The 18,264-nt window shown below is 39.0% G+C and overlaps 1 protein-coding gene across 1 annotated transcript in view; it reads right to left on the bottom strand.

Moving 5' to 3' along the window:
- Window positions 1-981: 981 nt before the first annotated feature.
- TM2D1 (TM2 domain containing 1) overlaps window positions 982-18,264 on the bottom strand; it is a 39,600-nt gene continuing 22,317 nt past the window's right edge. Inside the window, exons 6-7 of the mRNA XM_034778522.1 lie at window positions 13,188-13,327; window positions 982-4,574 (exon numbers count right to left, since the gene is read on the bottom strand). Of these exons, the coding sequence (XP_034634413.1) occupies window positions 13,217-13,327 (111 nt within the window). The 3' untranslated portion in view covers window positions 982-4,574; window positions 13,188-13,216. The remainder of the gene's footprint in view (window positions 4,575-13,187; window positions 13,328-18,264) is intronic.

The following is an 18,264-nucleotide window of genomic DNA, read 5'->3' as shown; positions in this document are numbered from 1 at the left end:
GAGCAGGTCTGATAAAGATATCACATTTAACATCATCCAAGGTAAACTTTATAAAGATATCAAATTTACAAATATTGCAGAGTCTGGCTTCACATTTAATTGGCTTACACTTTTATATATATCTCATTTTTAAAGTAAGGCCTTTAAAATGCAATTTGGACAAGTTACTTGTATAGAGCTGGAATCATGTGTAGTCTCATTGCAACTTTAGTGACAAAAGCAGCACAACTTGTAATATGACCTATGCGTATGCTTAGATTTACGGTGTATTCATTATTTTAATAGCACATAATGACTTAGTGTCAAAATTCTTTTTCCAACTTCTTTTATTTAAGGAAAAGCTGTTATGTCACAATCTCATGCCTCCTCTAATTGGATAAGCATTTCCTTTGTCCTTGAAACAGCAAAGTAGAATGTGTACCAGGAGCTAGAAAATGAGAAAGCATCTGTCTTTGCATTTGGCAGGCCTGAATTAAAAAATTCACTGCGTGTGCTATAATTTTTTGAATTCTGACCAGCACCCCCATCCTCCCATTCCAATATGCAGTTGTAAATGTCAAGATAGGCCCATTTTAAAAAAAATCCTTTGGACCAACGCATAGAACATCAGTGACCTGCCTACAACAGAACGCAGGCCGTGATCCAGCAAAGCACTTAAGTGTAGTAGTCTATTGAAGTCAATGAAATCACTAAAGTATGTGCTTAACTTTTGCATGTGCTTTGCTGGATTGGGGCCTAAGTCTCTTTCTAGTCAGAGACAAACAAAATGAGCGCTGAATACACACAAAACACTTCTGCCAATTTTGTTTTTTAAAAGTACCACCTAAACTACACGGGATGGCTCATACTTTATTTAGAAGATGCTTCATTGTGTCAAATATGTAATGGAGAGGTTATGATGCCCTGCCTTCAGAATGTCAATGCATTAAAATGGAGCACTGCAGAGAACGTTAAACTTTCAGATGATAATGAAGTCAAACATAAAGCTGTCACGTCTTTTAATAACATGTGAAAAATGTATTACCACACACCTATTACACAGAAACGAGGTCGAGAAAAAGAAGACATACATGAGCTTTGGCTACTCTACTGATTCTTACATGTACTGGTGTACTGCACTAGCAGCCACCCTTTGGACTCTGGTGCATAGTTATGACTTGTTCTCCTTTCCCATTATCTCAATTTGTATAACTACTCTACTCTACGGACTCGGGGGGGAGGGGGTGTTTTTGCAATGCAGGTATTTATACCCTGGACAATGTTTCCCACCACACTTCTTGATTAATATTAACACTTTGCCTGGTTATAACCTGCTTAAACCTCGTATTTTCTGCACGTATTTCAACCTGGCAAGAGATCATAATCTTTCTTCACAAATGCAGACCTTGTCATAGTTATTAATGCCTTTGTCACCTCCACAGTATCTTACTGCAATGAGCTTTACTGATCACTTGGAAACTTCAGGTAGTGCAGAATGGAGTTTACCCATTTACTAAGTGGCATTTCTCACAATGAGAACAACACTATTGTGCCATAGTTTTATTTACAGGTGCAACTGAAGCTGCTGGTTTTAATCTAGGAGGTCCTAAATGGTTTGTCTTCACTACTTAGGGACTCTGCCCCTCTCCATGTTCGATCACAAGTGTGATCAGCTGAAGTACAGACAATAGCCTGCAGTTTTAAGTGGGAGGGAATTTGGGGGAAAACTGTTAATAGGAGTCCTCTATACTTAAATTCACACCCCAAGTTGGTTAGAATGGGCCCAGATGTATTGATTCTGTTGCTATGCTGCATGGTTCATCATTTACATAGGCTTTTCCCTGTGCTGCAAAGGTTTTGAGGTTTTTGAACGACAGAAGAGTCTCTCTTTTTTTGGGATGGGGATTCAGAGTCAATCAACTGGCTCTGAGTCAGTAGGTTGACTGTTTAATTTGTTGTGTAATTATGTATTAGAGTTCAGCAGCATGCATTTAGGTTTCAATTGGCCTATTTTATACATTTTCTCATAACTTATAATTCAACACTGCATAGTTTCACCGCATGTCAAAAGTAACCACACTCCAGTAGCTTACTCTTTAAAGAGATTTCTTTACCATTAACTTTGTTACAGTAGACACAGCCTGGACACTGTTAGAGTGACAAGGACTATTTCCTTAATTACTGTACACTGATAATAGCATTTACTCTGGCAGCTCCAGTGCTATTCAATCAAGCGAGATCCAATACAAAAAAGCTGATTTGCCAAAAAAGAGATTAGCATAAGTGCCTACAGTCACTTTTTGAAGTTAAAGCTACTGTCTCTGTGAGCACTTCTTGTGGGAACTTTATGAAGATAAAATGGATTACTCTCATCTGAGATATTTGGGGACAATTGTACTGAATCTCAATTTTTAGACTAACTGCATTTTTAAAGAAAAATAATGAAAACAAACACTGTAAAATAAAGAATTGATCAAATCTGGGTTTCAAAGTGCTAAGGAGCATAGGAAAGGCATATTTATTATCTTATGTGTACATGAATATTTGTCTGTTGTGGTGAATTCTGCACTCCCCAATTTTGTATTGCTGGACTTAGTCATCAGCCGATCTTGTGGTGACTAAAGTTGTTGCTTTTTATAATTAAATGCCATTATTTACAGTAGGTCTCATACACACTGGAAATGCAGACTTTAGCATTATGTACATTTGTAAGCAGAAGGTTAAGCACGATATTTAAATGGTGAACTAAAATGAGATCAAGGCTTAAAAGCAAATTGCAATGAGGTATGAGAGAGGTGGTAAGTGGACATTAATCACCACACAGACTTAATCAGGTTTTAAGCACTCCTGGGGAAAACACCAAGACTCACTCACATAGGGTCTGATCCTACCAACACTTATGCCTGTGAATAACTTTACTCGTGGGAGTAGTCCCACTAATATTAAAAGTGTTTAAAAAGATCCAGACCATATTCTGCCTAAGCTACAATAGCAACCACACAATCATTTTGTCCTAAGGGGATTTGAGAGTATAAGTAGTTGTAACCTCACTCAAATCGTCACCCGACGCATGATAACACACATGTGGCTAGGGAGCATAAAGATCCATTTTACCATGTTCTATCCCTTCCCATAGTCTATTACTCTGACATCAGGATCACAGACAATCAGTTATTGCCAAAGACAGGCCTGCTAAAACCATGGAGCTAGTGCCTTCTCGTGGGACTGAGCTCATTGTCTCAGGGACACATTTAGCAATCACAAATCCCAGCTTAGAACACTAGCCCATCTCTACTCTTATTTCAACACTTGCACAATGGACTTAAACTACTACTAAAATAAAAATTCCAAGTGGATAGCAACATTTCCATAGATATACAATTCATTGTGACAAGGCAGTTTTATTAGATGCTTGGAAATACTAATATGCTTCACCATTTAACTCTACTCCCTCAAATACAAAACCATACAACTCCCAAACTCCAGCCCACAGCAAGTTTAACGCCCTCTTTGGGATTGTCTCAAACAGTAGTAAAACAGATCCAACAACCAGGGTGAGTACAAGATGATCTACCCTTGGCTGGGAGGGGAGGGGGCACAGAGGGGAGAAGAGGTAAAAGTGAGGAGGTGAAAAATGGGGCAGATATCCATCCATTGTTTATCTTTTCAAGGAGTAGCAAAATGAAAAATTCTACAACCCCTTAATTCTGATTGTAGAAGAGGGACAGTGATGTAACTGTTCTCAGGGAACAATATTCTTATTTTGTGGGAGGAGGTGAGCCAAGATACTTAAGCTCTAGAGAACCTTTAACACAGGAAGCTATTTATCATAACAAGCTTGGTTGATACTGCTCCCATACTGAACCAATTAGATTAGCCTATTTCGTCATACTTCATAACCTGGGATGATAGGTTTCCAAGCATGGTACAGTGCAGTAATTGAATTTTGATCAAACACACATGGCTCATAACCCTGTATGTGAAACTTTCAGAACAGTTCACAGCTTTTAAATATCCAGTCAACATGTTGCCAAAAGTACAGGATGTACTTGATGCAAGTGGGAAGGAGGAGAGAGAGTGTGCTGTAACTTGGTACAGTTGTAAAACAAACATTTTTTATTCTGATTCTGTTCCTACTTTTGCAAAGGAGCTGGGAGTAAGACAGCGAATGTCAAGTCAGTCACTTTTCATCCTAGCCCCCATACCTCCCAGATACACACTTACATTACCACACACTTTTAAATTCAAGATACTGTATGAGATACCAGGAATTGTGTCTGTTAGCATGATGTTCATTGCTCATGCTTATTTAACAAAATAACTGAAAAGTGGTGCACATCATCCTCTTGATAGGGCTATAGTGGATGAGATCATGAAATGACAGCCCTGAAAGATAAAGATTCCTTCTTTCCCCGGCTTCCGCTATTGCCAATGCAACGCATACAGTGGCGTAGTCCTGCTCTCTTCAGACTATGCAGGGACAGTCAGTCACACAGACGTTGGTATCAGTCAGGTCCTTAGCAGATAGTGGCTTCCCATTACATATTTTCCATATGTTTTCCTCTCAGTAAATGCAAGGGGTTTGAAAGAGGTCTCTAAAGAGAACAGAAAATAGTAACCATTTCATTCCCAACAATTTTTGGTACAAGATGTTTACCATAAAATATGTCCAAAGCACTGTGAATCTGAACAGCAAAATGAACATTGTGTGTTTTGGTACTTGTTAAAATAATACGTCTGATAAATACAAGTTACAGCTGCCACCTGGCCTACAACTATCCTAAGCATGCTAGGGCTTTTTAGAGCCGTGGTTCCCGAACCTACATGTTTCAGTAATAGCACATCACTGCCAACCTCCTTTTTAGATGTGTGCACTCTACCCTGCCAGGGAGCTGGGGCTGCTTCAAACCCCAGTTTCATGCAATCCTGTACAACTGAAAGGGATATACTACTGATTCGGCTGAGAGCTTTGTTTATATTACGCTGATCCAAATGACCAAAAAAAGATTGGGAACTTTCCACCTCACAGCCTTCTTACACACCTGTTTTGGAGCACAGGTGGGTAAGTGAAAACAAGTTACAGCTTCCAAAGGGGAAAATGGTGCTTTCCAGGTTTAACCAAAATGTGGACCCCACTTGGTCTTGCCTTTGGGTCAGGACCAGGTACAGTGACAGGGTGCAACCACCAAAGTAAGTCTTCTAAACTCAGAACAGAGTCCAGGGAAAAAAATGACTGACTTAAGCTGTTGCAGAGAAGAGGAGACAGAAAAAGAACTTAATGTGCCACACATCAAAACTGGGTCCAAGTTTCAGCTCATGGCAAGGTTAAAAAACAGGCCTGTTTAATCCTCTTAAAGAGAGGATTTATACAGTAATTACAGTAATGGAAACTGATCTTTATAATTCTTATACCAGCTACAGACCCGCTGTGTCATATGCATCGACAGAGGTTGCTAGCTACTTTTCTTACCGACTCCAGATGCAAACTTGAGAACAGACCGTTCAAACCTACAGAGGCAGAACTATCAAAACAGAGCCTGCGCATGTCCAAGATCTAATTAGACTCAGGGGCTAAAGATAAAAAATCCTAGAAGAAACTGGGAGTATGCTATTTTTTTCTGTTAAGATGGAGAGATGCTGTGCAATATATTTTAATTTCTTGTTCATGGAATTTGTGGAACCAGGTTTTCCTTTCACACTGTGTAAACAGGTTTAGAATGCATTTGTTTTTATCTTTCCATTTCCTTTCCTTTGTTACAGCCTGAGGTCCACAGAGACAACACAATGGTAACAGCATCCTGTTCTGGCACAAATTCACCTCACATTCACACTCCTGTTAATCTTTGTTGTGCGAGAAAGAACACGAGTGCTAAATCTTTGCCTGTGTACTAAACAGCAGCTTCAGCAGACCTAGGAATTCAGCTATGGGGTTTGGTTCCACCTACAGGAAGCAGGAGGCAAAAAAAAAAAAAAAAAATCATGCTCTCAAGCTTCTTCTGTACCTTATTCCTCAGGTCTAGAACCTGCAGCCAGGCTTGTTGAAGTCATCTATCCAGTGGTGGAATAATGATTTTGCTGCCCCAAGGCCCTGAAATAATTGCCGCCCCCAGCCTCATATGAACTTGTTTTAGTTTTTTTACAAATTCGTTTGAACTAAAATGAAGTTAAATATCATTAAAATAATTGAACATTTACAAGTTTTATTATAAATAAAATTACAAGTATAGCGGACCCTCGCTTGAACGCGCATCTGTATAGCGCGATTTCGCTTATAGCACAGGACCACGCATGGATCCAAAACTGAGAACCGATTAATTTCTTCCTTCCGGTCATATCATTAACGTTTAGGATTCTTGTGAGTATGTTTACTAAATGGCGTCGCACCGTCATTGGTGGTTTCAATATGCGCTATGATTGGTAGAATCACGGCATCACTGATGCCGCGATTACAAAAATGCTGCTATTATAAATTTGCCGCTCTAGGCGTAGGCCTTGTCAGCCTAGGCGATAATACGCTGCTGCATCTATCCAGCCCAGTTCTCCTGACTTCATTCATGTAAAGGACTCCGACTGGGTGCCAGGTCATCTCTAAATACTAATTAATATAGTTCTGAAGAAGTCCAACTTCTCCAAAGTCCTTCAGAAATTGGGGAAGGAGGTCCACAAGAGACAGGTATTTTTTGGCAGCTGACGCATGAATGAATAGGGTGTGACGTAGCACATAGATGGAAATATGCTTTAAAGTGGAAAAAATAGATACAACCATGAAATATTATGGATCATTTTGGTCTTCTACTATCTGGTTAAACATTTGGAGAAAATTACAAAGAAAGACAGCAACTTTGACTTAGGCTTTGTCTACACTGGAACCTGCACGACAAAACTTTTGTTGACCGGGGAATGAACCCCTTTCCCACCTCCCCAAAACAACAAAAGTGTTGCCAACCAAAAGCACCGGTGCATCAGCTCTCCAGCTGACAAAGCTACCACGGCTCGTTGTGAGTGGGAGTTTTTTGTTGGTGAGGGAGCTCACTCCTGCCGACAAACAGCGGCTACACTGCATGCCTTTTAGCGGCACGACTGTATGGCACAGCTGTCTCGTTAAAAAATGCGTAGCGTAGACGTGGCCTTAGAGTTTGGTAGGACTAGAAAGCATCACAGTGTAACAAAGACTGGCTTTGGGATGGGGGCAGGGAGAACAGCAGCAGTTCCTGATTAAAACCTGATCTAACAAAACACTAAAGCATACACTTAAAATTAAGCACTTGCTTTAATGGAATGGGGCCTATGTTACTTTTGTGGTTAACTGCCTCCTGCAACTGCTTGTTGAAAAGAATATATCTAGTACATGACTGCTGATTAAGATACATGCCCTTAGTGAGAGAAAAGAACTTGTGTAAAAAGCCTAAGTCCACAGGTGCATATAAATATATGATGGACCTTTACAACAATGAAGAGAGTGTAAGAACTCAAAGTTACCAGACTGTACCCGTGTATCTTAGGTTAAAGAACTGTATTATGGCATAGTAGAGAAATATAATTGAATCATGTAATTAATTACAGTCACAATATATGACTATGAGACAGCAGAAACATATGGTTGCCTGTGCAAGTTTATCTTTGACATTTCCCCAATTGAGTGTTTAAGCACACAACTGTAATGTTCCCAACATCGTTTTGTGTATAGAATATTGATAGAAATTGCAGCAGAAGCAACAGGAAGGGCAGTGGATCCAGAAATGGGCTAAATGAAGCTAAAAAAACATGAAAAGATGGAACATGTGAGAAGACTGAATACACAGAGCTGGGTAAGCAAATATAACCCAATATACTCTTGAGGAACAAAGGAAACAATAGTTGATGGGGTCACAACAGATGTTTTCCAAAAACTCTGATAGAGCATTTCAAACACAAAGATCTTCCTGCAGCTCTGAACCGTTTTACTGGCAGGCTACAACAATACACCTTTGGAAACAATAAAGCCGAGCATTTCAAGGTTTGATCGGGTACAGAAGTCAAAGCAGAGAAGTGATATCTCTGTGTAGTAAGTGGAGAGAGAAAAAAGCAGCAGAATCAACAAAACAGCATCAGGAGACATTAGCTATTTCCCCTGCCATTTAAATCATTGCCGTCCAATAGCCGTCAGAGAGTTTGCTCTTTAAAATGCTTTTAAAACAGTTTTCCTGGAAAACATGGTATGTGCATATGATGATGATGAGGTATACAGGTTGACGTGCACAACTAATGCAGCCATGTCCTACGCACACACAAAACCAAACAACTACACCACAATGTATTTCCTATTTTTATATAAAAATTTAAAATAATGTATATATTTTATATACATCCACCTTCTCTAATTTCCTTCTCACTGTACAAATCAATGCAACGTGCCCCAAAGTGATTCCTTTGACTAGGTACTACACTACACTTCAATACTGCAGTGATGCAGCTGTAGACAGAAAACCTTAAGATAAAGAGAATGAAATAATGACAATGTTTATGGAGAATACATGGTCTTGTGGTCTGACTGGCATTCAGGTGATATGGGTTCAATTCCTGGTTCTGCCACATCTTCAGCAAAGTAGTTGCTTTCTGCCCCTAAGTTCCCCATATGTAAAACAGCAGTAATATTTCACCTCACAGGGCTGCTGAGAGGATAAGTTCATGCATGTCTGTGAAGCAGTCAGATACTGTGGTGTTGGTGGTTGAGTTGGGGCAGGAAAATAATTATCTAGATATATGATTAGGAATTTTATTGCCTTTCTCTACAGAGAGAGGCAAACCAAGTATTGAGGGAAGAGCTCCAATCCTTTGAGAGGCTTGTTCTGAAATAGTAAGATCACTCAAAACTAGAGAAACAATAGGGTGAGCAGCTTGACTTATGGGAGGATTCTACAGCATTGAGCAATTCAGAAAATCACGATAAACACTTAGATGCCTACTACTGCAGACAACGTGTCATGAATTCAGTGGTCTGGATTTACATCTTGCAAAGATGTTTTTACAGTCCTTATGGTAAACATTCAGTGTCTGACTCTTACAGCATGAAAATGCAAACCTCATTACTTCTTTAGTGATCTTGTCATTATCATGTGCCTGCTCAGTTAAGCCTCTCCAATTATTAGTATTGACCACACAGCTGAAGTTTAATCACATGAGGATGCATGTGTTGAGCCGCACAAGATAGTTCAAGCACAAAATGATGTGCTGGCAAAAGCTGGAGGAGGTATGTAACTCTTGTGATGTCTGTGACATTGTATGATTAAAATATGACATGTATATCATTGTTGCTACCACTGTTATACAATTGCAACAAATCTTATACGAAGTATATCATATTAAGGTATCAATGGAAAAGTTACAACCTATCAAATCTGATTATCCTTGTTTGTATGTCTTTGTATCTAAAGTTATGAATATTGACTATGTACCAGTATTTCAAATGTGTTTGCTCCATGGGCAACACCCACCAGGTAGTTTACATTCAGTCTAGCCAGTACATTGTGAATGGACCATTCAAGTTGATGGCCCATTAATGAACACAATGGGCCATGGAAGAAGCTTATCCATGCTTGGTGGGCCTTCCTGTGGACGTTTTAGCCAGAATATGGGTAGTGGCTGCTTCTATGACTCATTGAAGCATGCAAGGGCATGTGATTAGCTCATGTGACTCTGGACTCCATCTTGTGCCTGTACTTTTCCACAAACTGCACTGAGGGCTTTGTTTGGGACAAAGAAGTTTCCTTCACATGGGAGAAGGTATAAAAAACCCTTGAAGCATCTCCATTTTGCCTCTTTCCTGCTGTGATCTCTGGACTTATACTAAAAGGAGCATTCCAATCTTTTGCAAGTTACCAGAGACTTCACAAGCCAGCAGTTTATTCCATCATTGTTTCAAACCTGATACAAAAACTCTGCAATGCTTGTATGTATTTGATAAGAAGACAGAAAATACATTGACTCTATATAAATCCATGGTACATCCACATCTTGAATACTGCGTGCAGATGTGGTTGCCCTTTAAAAAATATATTGGAATGGGAAAAATTACAGGGCAACAAAAATGATTATGGGTATGGAACAACTTCCATATGAGGAGAGATTAATAAGACTGGGACTTTCAACTTGGAAAAGAGACTACTAAGGGGGGATATGATAGAGGTCTATACAATCATGACTGGTGTGGAGAAAGTAAATAAATAAGAAAGTGTATTTACTCCTCATAACACAAGAACTAGGGGTCACCAAATGAAATTAATAGGCAGCAGGATTAAAACAAACAAAAGGAAGTATTTCTTCACACAACGCACAGTCAATCTGTGGAACTCTGCCAGAGGATGTTGTGAAGGCCAAGACTATAACAGGGTTCAAAAAAGAACTAGATAAATTCATGGGGGATTGGTCCATCAATGGGTATTAGCCAGGATGGGCAGGGATAGTGTCTCTAGCCTCTGTTCGCCAGAAGTTGAGAATGGGCAATGAGATGGATCACTTGATGATTAACTGTTCTGTTCATTCCCTCTGAAGCACCTGGCATTGGCCACTGATGGAAGACAGGATACTGGGCTAGATGGACTTTTAGTTTGACCGTGTATGGCTGTTCTTATATTCCTCTGACCATTTTAACTCTCTCATCTTTCTTTTCTCTTATAAATAAGCCTTTAGATATTAGATACTAAAGGATTGGCAACAGTGTGATTATTGGGTAAGATCTGAGTTTTATATTGACCTGGTTATGTGGCTGATCTCTTGGGATTGGAAGAACCGTTTGTTTGATTAAATTCAATTGATTAAATTAAATAACCACTCACCATTAAGTCTAGTGTCTGGGTGGTAAAACAAAGGCTGGGATACCTAAGGAGACTGCATTTCTAACTTCTCGTTAACCAGAAGTTTACTTTTGTTACTGGCTTGGTATATCTTATGGAAGAATAACCACCAGTTTGGGGTGGGTCTGCCCCATTTCTCAGCAGTTTGTCTTGAATCTGGTATTCTCAGCTGTGACCCACTGAGGCACGGTGACAATGTCAACTTCTGAAAGGCTTCATAGAAGCAGCATGTTTTGAGGAGGGATGTGAAGGAGAGGGACAGAGTTAGTAAGAGGAAGGGTCAGAGGAAAATAATCTGAAGAGAAGAGAGAAATTAAAGTTGTCCAGAACTTCGAAGGCCTTTCTGTCTAGTCATCCTTGGGTGTAACATCACCACCATACACAGGCTCTTACATAGAGGAGAGGGAATATGAAATGGGTGGCAAAATCGTACAATCCTGAGCAGTATGAAAAGGACACAAACAATCACTCCATGTTTTGTTGCAGTTATATGAGGGGGAATAAAGGATGAAAACACTTTCAAGGTGGACAGGCCTAAAATAGTACTTGTTTTTGCTGAGTCTCCACACAACGTGCCTCTGTACTGACAGATGCTCTTCCCTGCTAAACTTTCTGTTCTTGGGAGTGGTGTAACAAAGACATGTACAAAGATTTTATATAAACAGATGGACTTGCCAACATGTCAAATTTTCATCCACTTTAAGTTTTCACACACAAATCAGCCTCAGCATCATTTAAAAGATAATAATATGGAACGCTGCAAGTAGTCTGGACATGCTAAATAACTGTGTTCTTGAACTATACCTTAAATGTACTCAATATAAATAATTTTAAACCCAATTCATACATGGTTTACTTTTCTTATATGTGGCATATACTGATAACACCCTGATTGCTTAAAAGTAAGGTTATGTTTATGTATGGTGTTTTTTATACTTATCCTTAATTTAGATTAAAAGGAATCTGACTAGCTGAAATGACACAAATTTTCTATGAAATAGTGGTCTTTGGAAAATTTATATATCGCTTAAGAAAACATTGATAAGGAAATATTAAAATAGTTTTGAAGGTTGTATATAAATAAAAAATCCGGAAATGTTATGTGAGAGGTTATAGTGAAGACAATGTAATGTAGATTTCTGGTCCAAATTAAAACAGTTTTTCTGTAATAAGCTTGTTTCAAATCTACTAAATGGTTAAGGGAATGTTTAAATTAAACAGTATGAAGATATTGACTATCAAACATCAACACTGAAGCTTCTCACTGTATCTTTCATGACCTATTTTTGGTAAATCTTGGATGTCACACGGAAGTTTGGTTACAAAGCATTTTGTGAGACGCCCAGGATATATGTTTCATTAAAATACAAGATGCCTTTGTCAACAAGGACCAAATAAAAGAAGTGTAGGTTAGAGGGATAAATCCACATACCTATATTTTATTACATCTTCTATTTAGTATAAAAAATTGTACTTCTGACATATTCTGTTTCATTAAAACATAGGTACATATGTTTGGTAAGAACTGTTTTGAAAAAGATGGCGCACAGATGATGGTTAAAACAGTAATAAAGTTGATATCCATGAAAGTCAACAAGTTTGGGGTTTTTTGAGACTGAAGGTATAATACAGGCAAAATAAACAGGTTCTATTCTAACTTTGATGCAGAATGTCTACTGTGCCTGTTGAATGAGGGTGTTCTATTTATGGCATTATACTTTTCTATCCCTTCCCCAGCTGCTGATTATCATTATTAAACTGTGAGCCAAATCAGGCAACTTCACTGAAATTTGTTCTTTAATTTAAAGAGGTTTTCCATGAATGTAATAGGATTGCAAAGGATATAAATCCTCTCAGATTTTGGACCAATCTTTTTAAAATTAGGCTCTTAAGTCTTTTTTCTGACTTTTCAAAAAAATAAAGATGTCCATTTCATAACTGTTACAGAGACCTTACAATCCTGGAAACAGTGACACGGGTTTTAGACACGGGATGATATCCTACCCCTCCTGAAATCAATGCCAAAACTCCCACTGACTTCAACAGTGCCAAAATTTCTCCCCAGATGCTTTGCCTGTTACTAACTCACATTGAAAGATAAAACATTGACAGTGCAAATTATGAATATCTGCATAACTCACAAGTAGCACAGCCTAGAAGTCATGAGCTACGTGTTCACAGAAATGGAGCAGTCACACAGAAGAGACTTCTGATGTGAAGTCTTGTGCTTGATGACATTTCTCTAAATATCTTTACCAGCTTTTTTCAATACACAACATTTAATATGCAGTTACATAATTCTAATAAAGTGTCATTAATATAAATCAGTTATCAGGAATTTCAGTGGACTACTGAATCCAATCAATCAAAATGTACCTGTGTGTAGACGACATTTCCTGCCAGACTTAAGGATACGTCTGTGTTTTTCTGAATGTCTCATTGGTAATACTCAGCTTGGTAAGCCTTGCTCCATAGTAATCTATAATGTAACTAGAGCCATCGGAAGGTCCAACGATCTAGAAAAAAAAAACAAGATTTTCCAATATTAATTAATTAAAATGTACACACTTTTTTTGTGCTAATATCTCAATTATTGTTAATTTGTCCATCACAAAATTAATCATGCTCAAATTACAAAATATAAACTGGATTCATTTTGAAGTTGTGCTGCAGTTTAACCATTTTAGTGAGTACTCTCTTTGAAGCAAGACTTCCCTAGAGCTCCTAGACTGAACCAATCAGGATTTGAGCCACAGCAGGCTGCCTGTTAGAAGATCTTGCTGACAGATGGATGAGCCCCAGAAAATGTCTCCATTTCCATAATAAGGGAGGATAGATGGGAGAAAGAAACTGAGATGATGGCAGCTATTTTGGGAATATGAAACTGGTAAGGAATGGGGCCAAAGAAGAGCTTCGCTGGGATTTTTCTGCAATTGATAAATGGAGGTAGAGGGCCCAAGGAGATGAAGAACAAGAAGAGAAAATTGTGAGGGGGAGAGGGGTAAGAACTGTCCTCAACTGTTCCTATCTCTGATGGGAGGCAAGGCTACTGGCATAAGGTAAAGTTTTAGAGCATATATAATTTAAAAAAACTGAAAAACACTAACATAACATATATTCTTTTATAAAACACTTGCATGTTTTAAGTTATGAATTGAATTTTTTTCCATTCCTGGTCTTCTCTTGTGCTAAGGCTGCAAGTTGTAGCTAATGGGAGTTGATTTTTGAAACATGAACAGTATCAGAAGGAAGGAGGAGAATGAACCCAGAATCTTCTTCCCTTAAAATCATAATGTCCAGAAGTGAAAAAATAGCCCATAGGGAGGCAGCATGGTCTACTGAATAGGACAGAGGGCTGGGAGTCACGAGACAATGGGTTCTTTTGGTAGCTCTTCCACCATGTAACCTTAGGCAAATTGTTTCACCTCTGTATGATTGAGGACATTTGAATTCCATGAAGATGGACATGGCATAAAAACCTGAATAAAGACAGAATAGGCCCTAGAATGTCAATCTTTTGCTGGCTGTTTTCAGAGTATGGTGCAAAGCCCAGTTATTTCAGTTGCTTTATTCTTGACCTTTTTGGCACTCCTTCTCTCCCTCCACCCTTCATTCTTTGCGCCAATGGACAACTGATCCCTTTTGTTGATGAAGGTTTCTCTGCTTTGTGGGAACATCGTTGTGTCTGATTTGATTATTGTTGTCTTTCAGATTTTTAGACTATTTTGATGGTGCTTGAATGCCTCAGAGTCAATTAAGTAAAATTCAACTTGTACTGTATGATAAAATTATTATGTAGCAAGCTATTCACCCCTGCCACTTGGTGCTTTCTTGAGCAATCCCTTACAGAATAGTGGTTGTTACTGGTTGAAAGATGTCTCAACTGACTTTGAGAAGCAGGGCAATGAGGCAACAACATTTCCCCCTTAACATGTTACAAAGCTTCCCCCCACTCTCTCTGCACCATAAAAATCAGCTCAGATGGCAGAACTAAACCAAGCTCCCTTCAATTCTCCTTTAATGCCTTCTTGATGGACCAGCAGGTATTGACTTTATCTCCTTCAGAAACACAGGAATTTAACCTTCTTCAGGAAAGTTGATGGTGTCTCTGTGCATACAGCTAATTATGAAGGGGTTCTGAGAGAAGAAGGAGAAAGGCAAGTAAAAACTGCTTCCGAGCAAAAGCACTACAGGCCAAAAACCCATATTTTGAATATTTACAACCAGGTGACACTAATAAGCAACACATGCTCCATGTTTTGCTTGGACTAGCACTGGAGAAGAAACACTAGGTTCATCCCCTAGTATGTCTGTGACTGAATGCACCCCCATATTCACACGCTACACACCATAGTAATAATCTTTGTACAAAGTATGCCTTGTATGGTTGTGACGGTCTGTACCCCATGTTCACCCCCTTTATAGGACTATGATAAATCTTGTACAGAGCATGCCTTGTGAATATCACTTGAAAACTCATAATTTGTTGTTCATTATTGTTCTAGTAAAATATATGTGGCAACATTGTATGTAAAGCTATAAGATACTACTATATGATGTTACTAAGACATATTCCAAATCTGGAGAGCTGTCACAATCTGGTTCTCCAGAGATAAAAGGCTAGCCAATGCCTCATCCAGGTGTCAATAAGATCAAATGGGCCTGGTTAAGTTGCCTTTCTTTGGCAGGAAAGCGGGTGTGGGTAAAAAAACCCTACATCTTGACAAAGGAGCAGCTGGGAGTTTCCATTCACACAGACTTTCTGTCTCCTGAACTTTAGCTGGAGATGACAAAAAAAAGAGAAGGATCTATAAGAAAGGAGAGATGTCCAAAGTAATCTCTCTCTTTCTCTCTACCCATGGCATCAACAGCACTTGAAGAACAAAGGAAGCAGCATAGGACTGGGGAGGGATCCTGACTGAAAGAGTTTCAGCCAGTAAGACTGTTGGAACCTGTGGTGAGAGAGACCTTTGCCATGAATTCACTCTAGCTTGTTAAGTTAGCCATTAGTTGTGTTTTACTTTTATTTTCTTGTAACCAATTCTGACTTTTATGCCTCATTACTTGTAGTCACTTAAAATCTCTCTTTCTGTACTTATTAAGCTTGTTTTACTGTTATCTAAACCAGTGTATTTGGGAAAATCCATTTGAGATAACAAGATTCATGAGTATCATTTTCTATTAGTAAAATGATGGAGTTTATATGAGCTTGTATTGTCCAGGTGAGGGCTGGGCAGTACAACACATACATTTCTGGGAGAAAGTCTGGAACTGGGAATTTGCTGGTGTTGCTCTGTAGTGTAATTCATGAGCGACTGGCTATAGCACTCATACTCCATAGCTGGGAGTAACTTACATGATGGAGGCTGTATGTGAGCAAACCAGGAGTGGTAGCTCTCACGGCGAAGCAGTGTATAAGGCACCCCAGGTTGGAGAATTGAAGGGACACAGCTGTTCATCAGTTCAGATTGTACCCTGGGTACAACTGTCACAAAGGTATCACTAATAACTCTCTGGTCAATAATATCATGGTGAAATGGCTACAGCAGCATAGTATGTAAAGTTATGAATATAAGCTGAAATCATGACTGAAGATGTTTACCAGACAAGTCTGGGAAGTGGGTAAACCTGTATCTCAGAGACAAAGGACAAGGTGAGACTTCTTGCCAGGTGTCATTAAAACTGATGGCCAATCGTCTGTCAAGTGGCCATTCTTTGGCAAGGAATGGGTCAGGAACAAACAGATTTGCATCTTAGCAAACAACAGCATGAAATCTCTTTCATCAAAGATTCCTTGTCTCTATCCTCACAGCAGGAATGAACTTTATCTAGGGTAATCCTCAGGAAAATGCATTTCAAAGGGTGACTGACCTATACAAGTCAGGGCCCAAAACACCCTAAGTTCTCTCTCCCTATTTATCTCTACTTCACCTAAGATGACAAAAGAAACAGTCTTTAGACTTTGGGAGCAGATCCTGGCCTGAGAATTTGGTCTGGGAACATGTGTTAACAATTTTACCTTGAACCAAGTCTAACTTGTTAAGTTTTAGCACTAGAAAACATTTTATCTTCATTTTTCCTATAACCATTTCTGACTTTACGGCCTTATACTTGTACTCACTTAATCTCTCTCTCTCTTTGTAGTTAAATAAACTTGTTTTATTCTTTAATCAAATCTAATCCGGTGTTGCATTCAAATTGAACTGTATGGGTAACTCCATTTAAAATAGCAAACTACTGGATATTGATCCTCTTAGAGGGGCAATGGACCTAAAATATCTGAACTGTCCAGGAGAGCGCTAGACAGTACAGAATACGTGTTTTGCGGGAAAATTCGGGACTGGGAGTGTGTTGGGGTTGCCCTATAAGTGGTAACCAAGGCTGGTGGAAACCAGAGTGTGACTGGAGTATGCTGGCAGGCTGCAGCTATACACAGACACTCAGGGTGTGCTCCGCCTGCTGCTGGCTGTTTGTGAGGGGCTCAAGTTGGGAACTACAGCGGCAAAACATCATGAGGCACCGCTGGTTGCAAGGTGGTGACACAGCTCCTCACTGGTCTGAACAGCACACTAGAATGTCATAATGTCATACACACATGGCAGCTAAAGAACATTGGTTTAATGTACATATACAACCATCTGATTTAGAATTTTTAACACGGAAGACAATGCAAATGACATAGAATGCACATGTGCCTTTGTGGCTACAGTGATGAAGTTAAACAGCAAATGCTCAGTTGGGCTTTAGTTCAGTCCAATTAGTTTAGCAATAGCTACTAAGGTAATAACTTCAGCATTGCAGGTTTTATTTTTGCAGATCTGTATTAGAAAAGAATATGCAAATTTATTCTAAATTTTCTTTACAAATACAGTAGCATGAACCACAGACACACTATTCTTTCTTCTCCCATTAGGCCATACACAATGTTTGAGATGATGGCCCAAAGAAAAAATATTGCTATCCCATGGGGTGGAAGGAGACGAAATTAAACAGTGTGGGAAATAAGTGTATGTAAAGGTCTATGGTCAACTGGAATAAATATTCTATCAAATAAAGGTAAGTTATTTTAGCCTATTGTGGCCACAATTTATAGTAGCCTTACAAAACAGGTTGTATGATGGTGCGAGGATTTGTGCCTTCCTATTAAGATGCAAAGAAAGTTTACGACTGACAATACATTCTGTATATTTTAGCACAGGAGAGAGAAGTTACAATATTCTCTTTGGCCAGGATCAAGAGTTAACTACATTCTTGGTCACCTTTCTTCCCAGTATCAGGGGGTAGCCGTGTTAGTCTGTATCTACAAAAACAACAAAGAGTCTGGTGGCACCTTAAAGACTAACAGATTTATTTGGGCATAAGCTTTCGTGAGTAAAAACCTCACTTCTTCGGATCCGAAGAAGTGAGGTTTTTACTCACGAAAGCTTATGCCCAAATAAATCTGTTAGTCTTT

The sequence above is a fragment of the Trachemys scripta genome, chromosome 8 (genome assembly GCF_013100865.1).
Source record: "Trachemys scripta elegans isolate TJP31775 chromosome 8, CAS_Tse_1.0, whole genome shotgun sequence".
NCBI lineage: Eukaryota > Metazoa > Chordata > Testudines > Emydidae > Trachemys > Trachemys scripta.
This window is presented reverse-complemented; position numbering and strand designations above follow the sequence as displayed.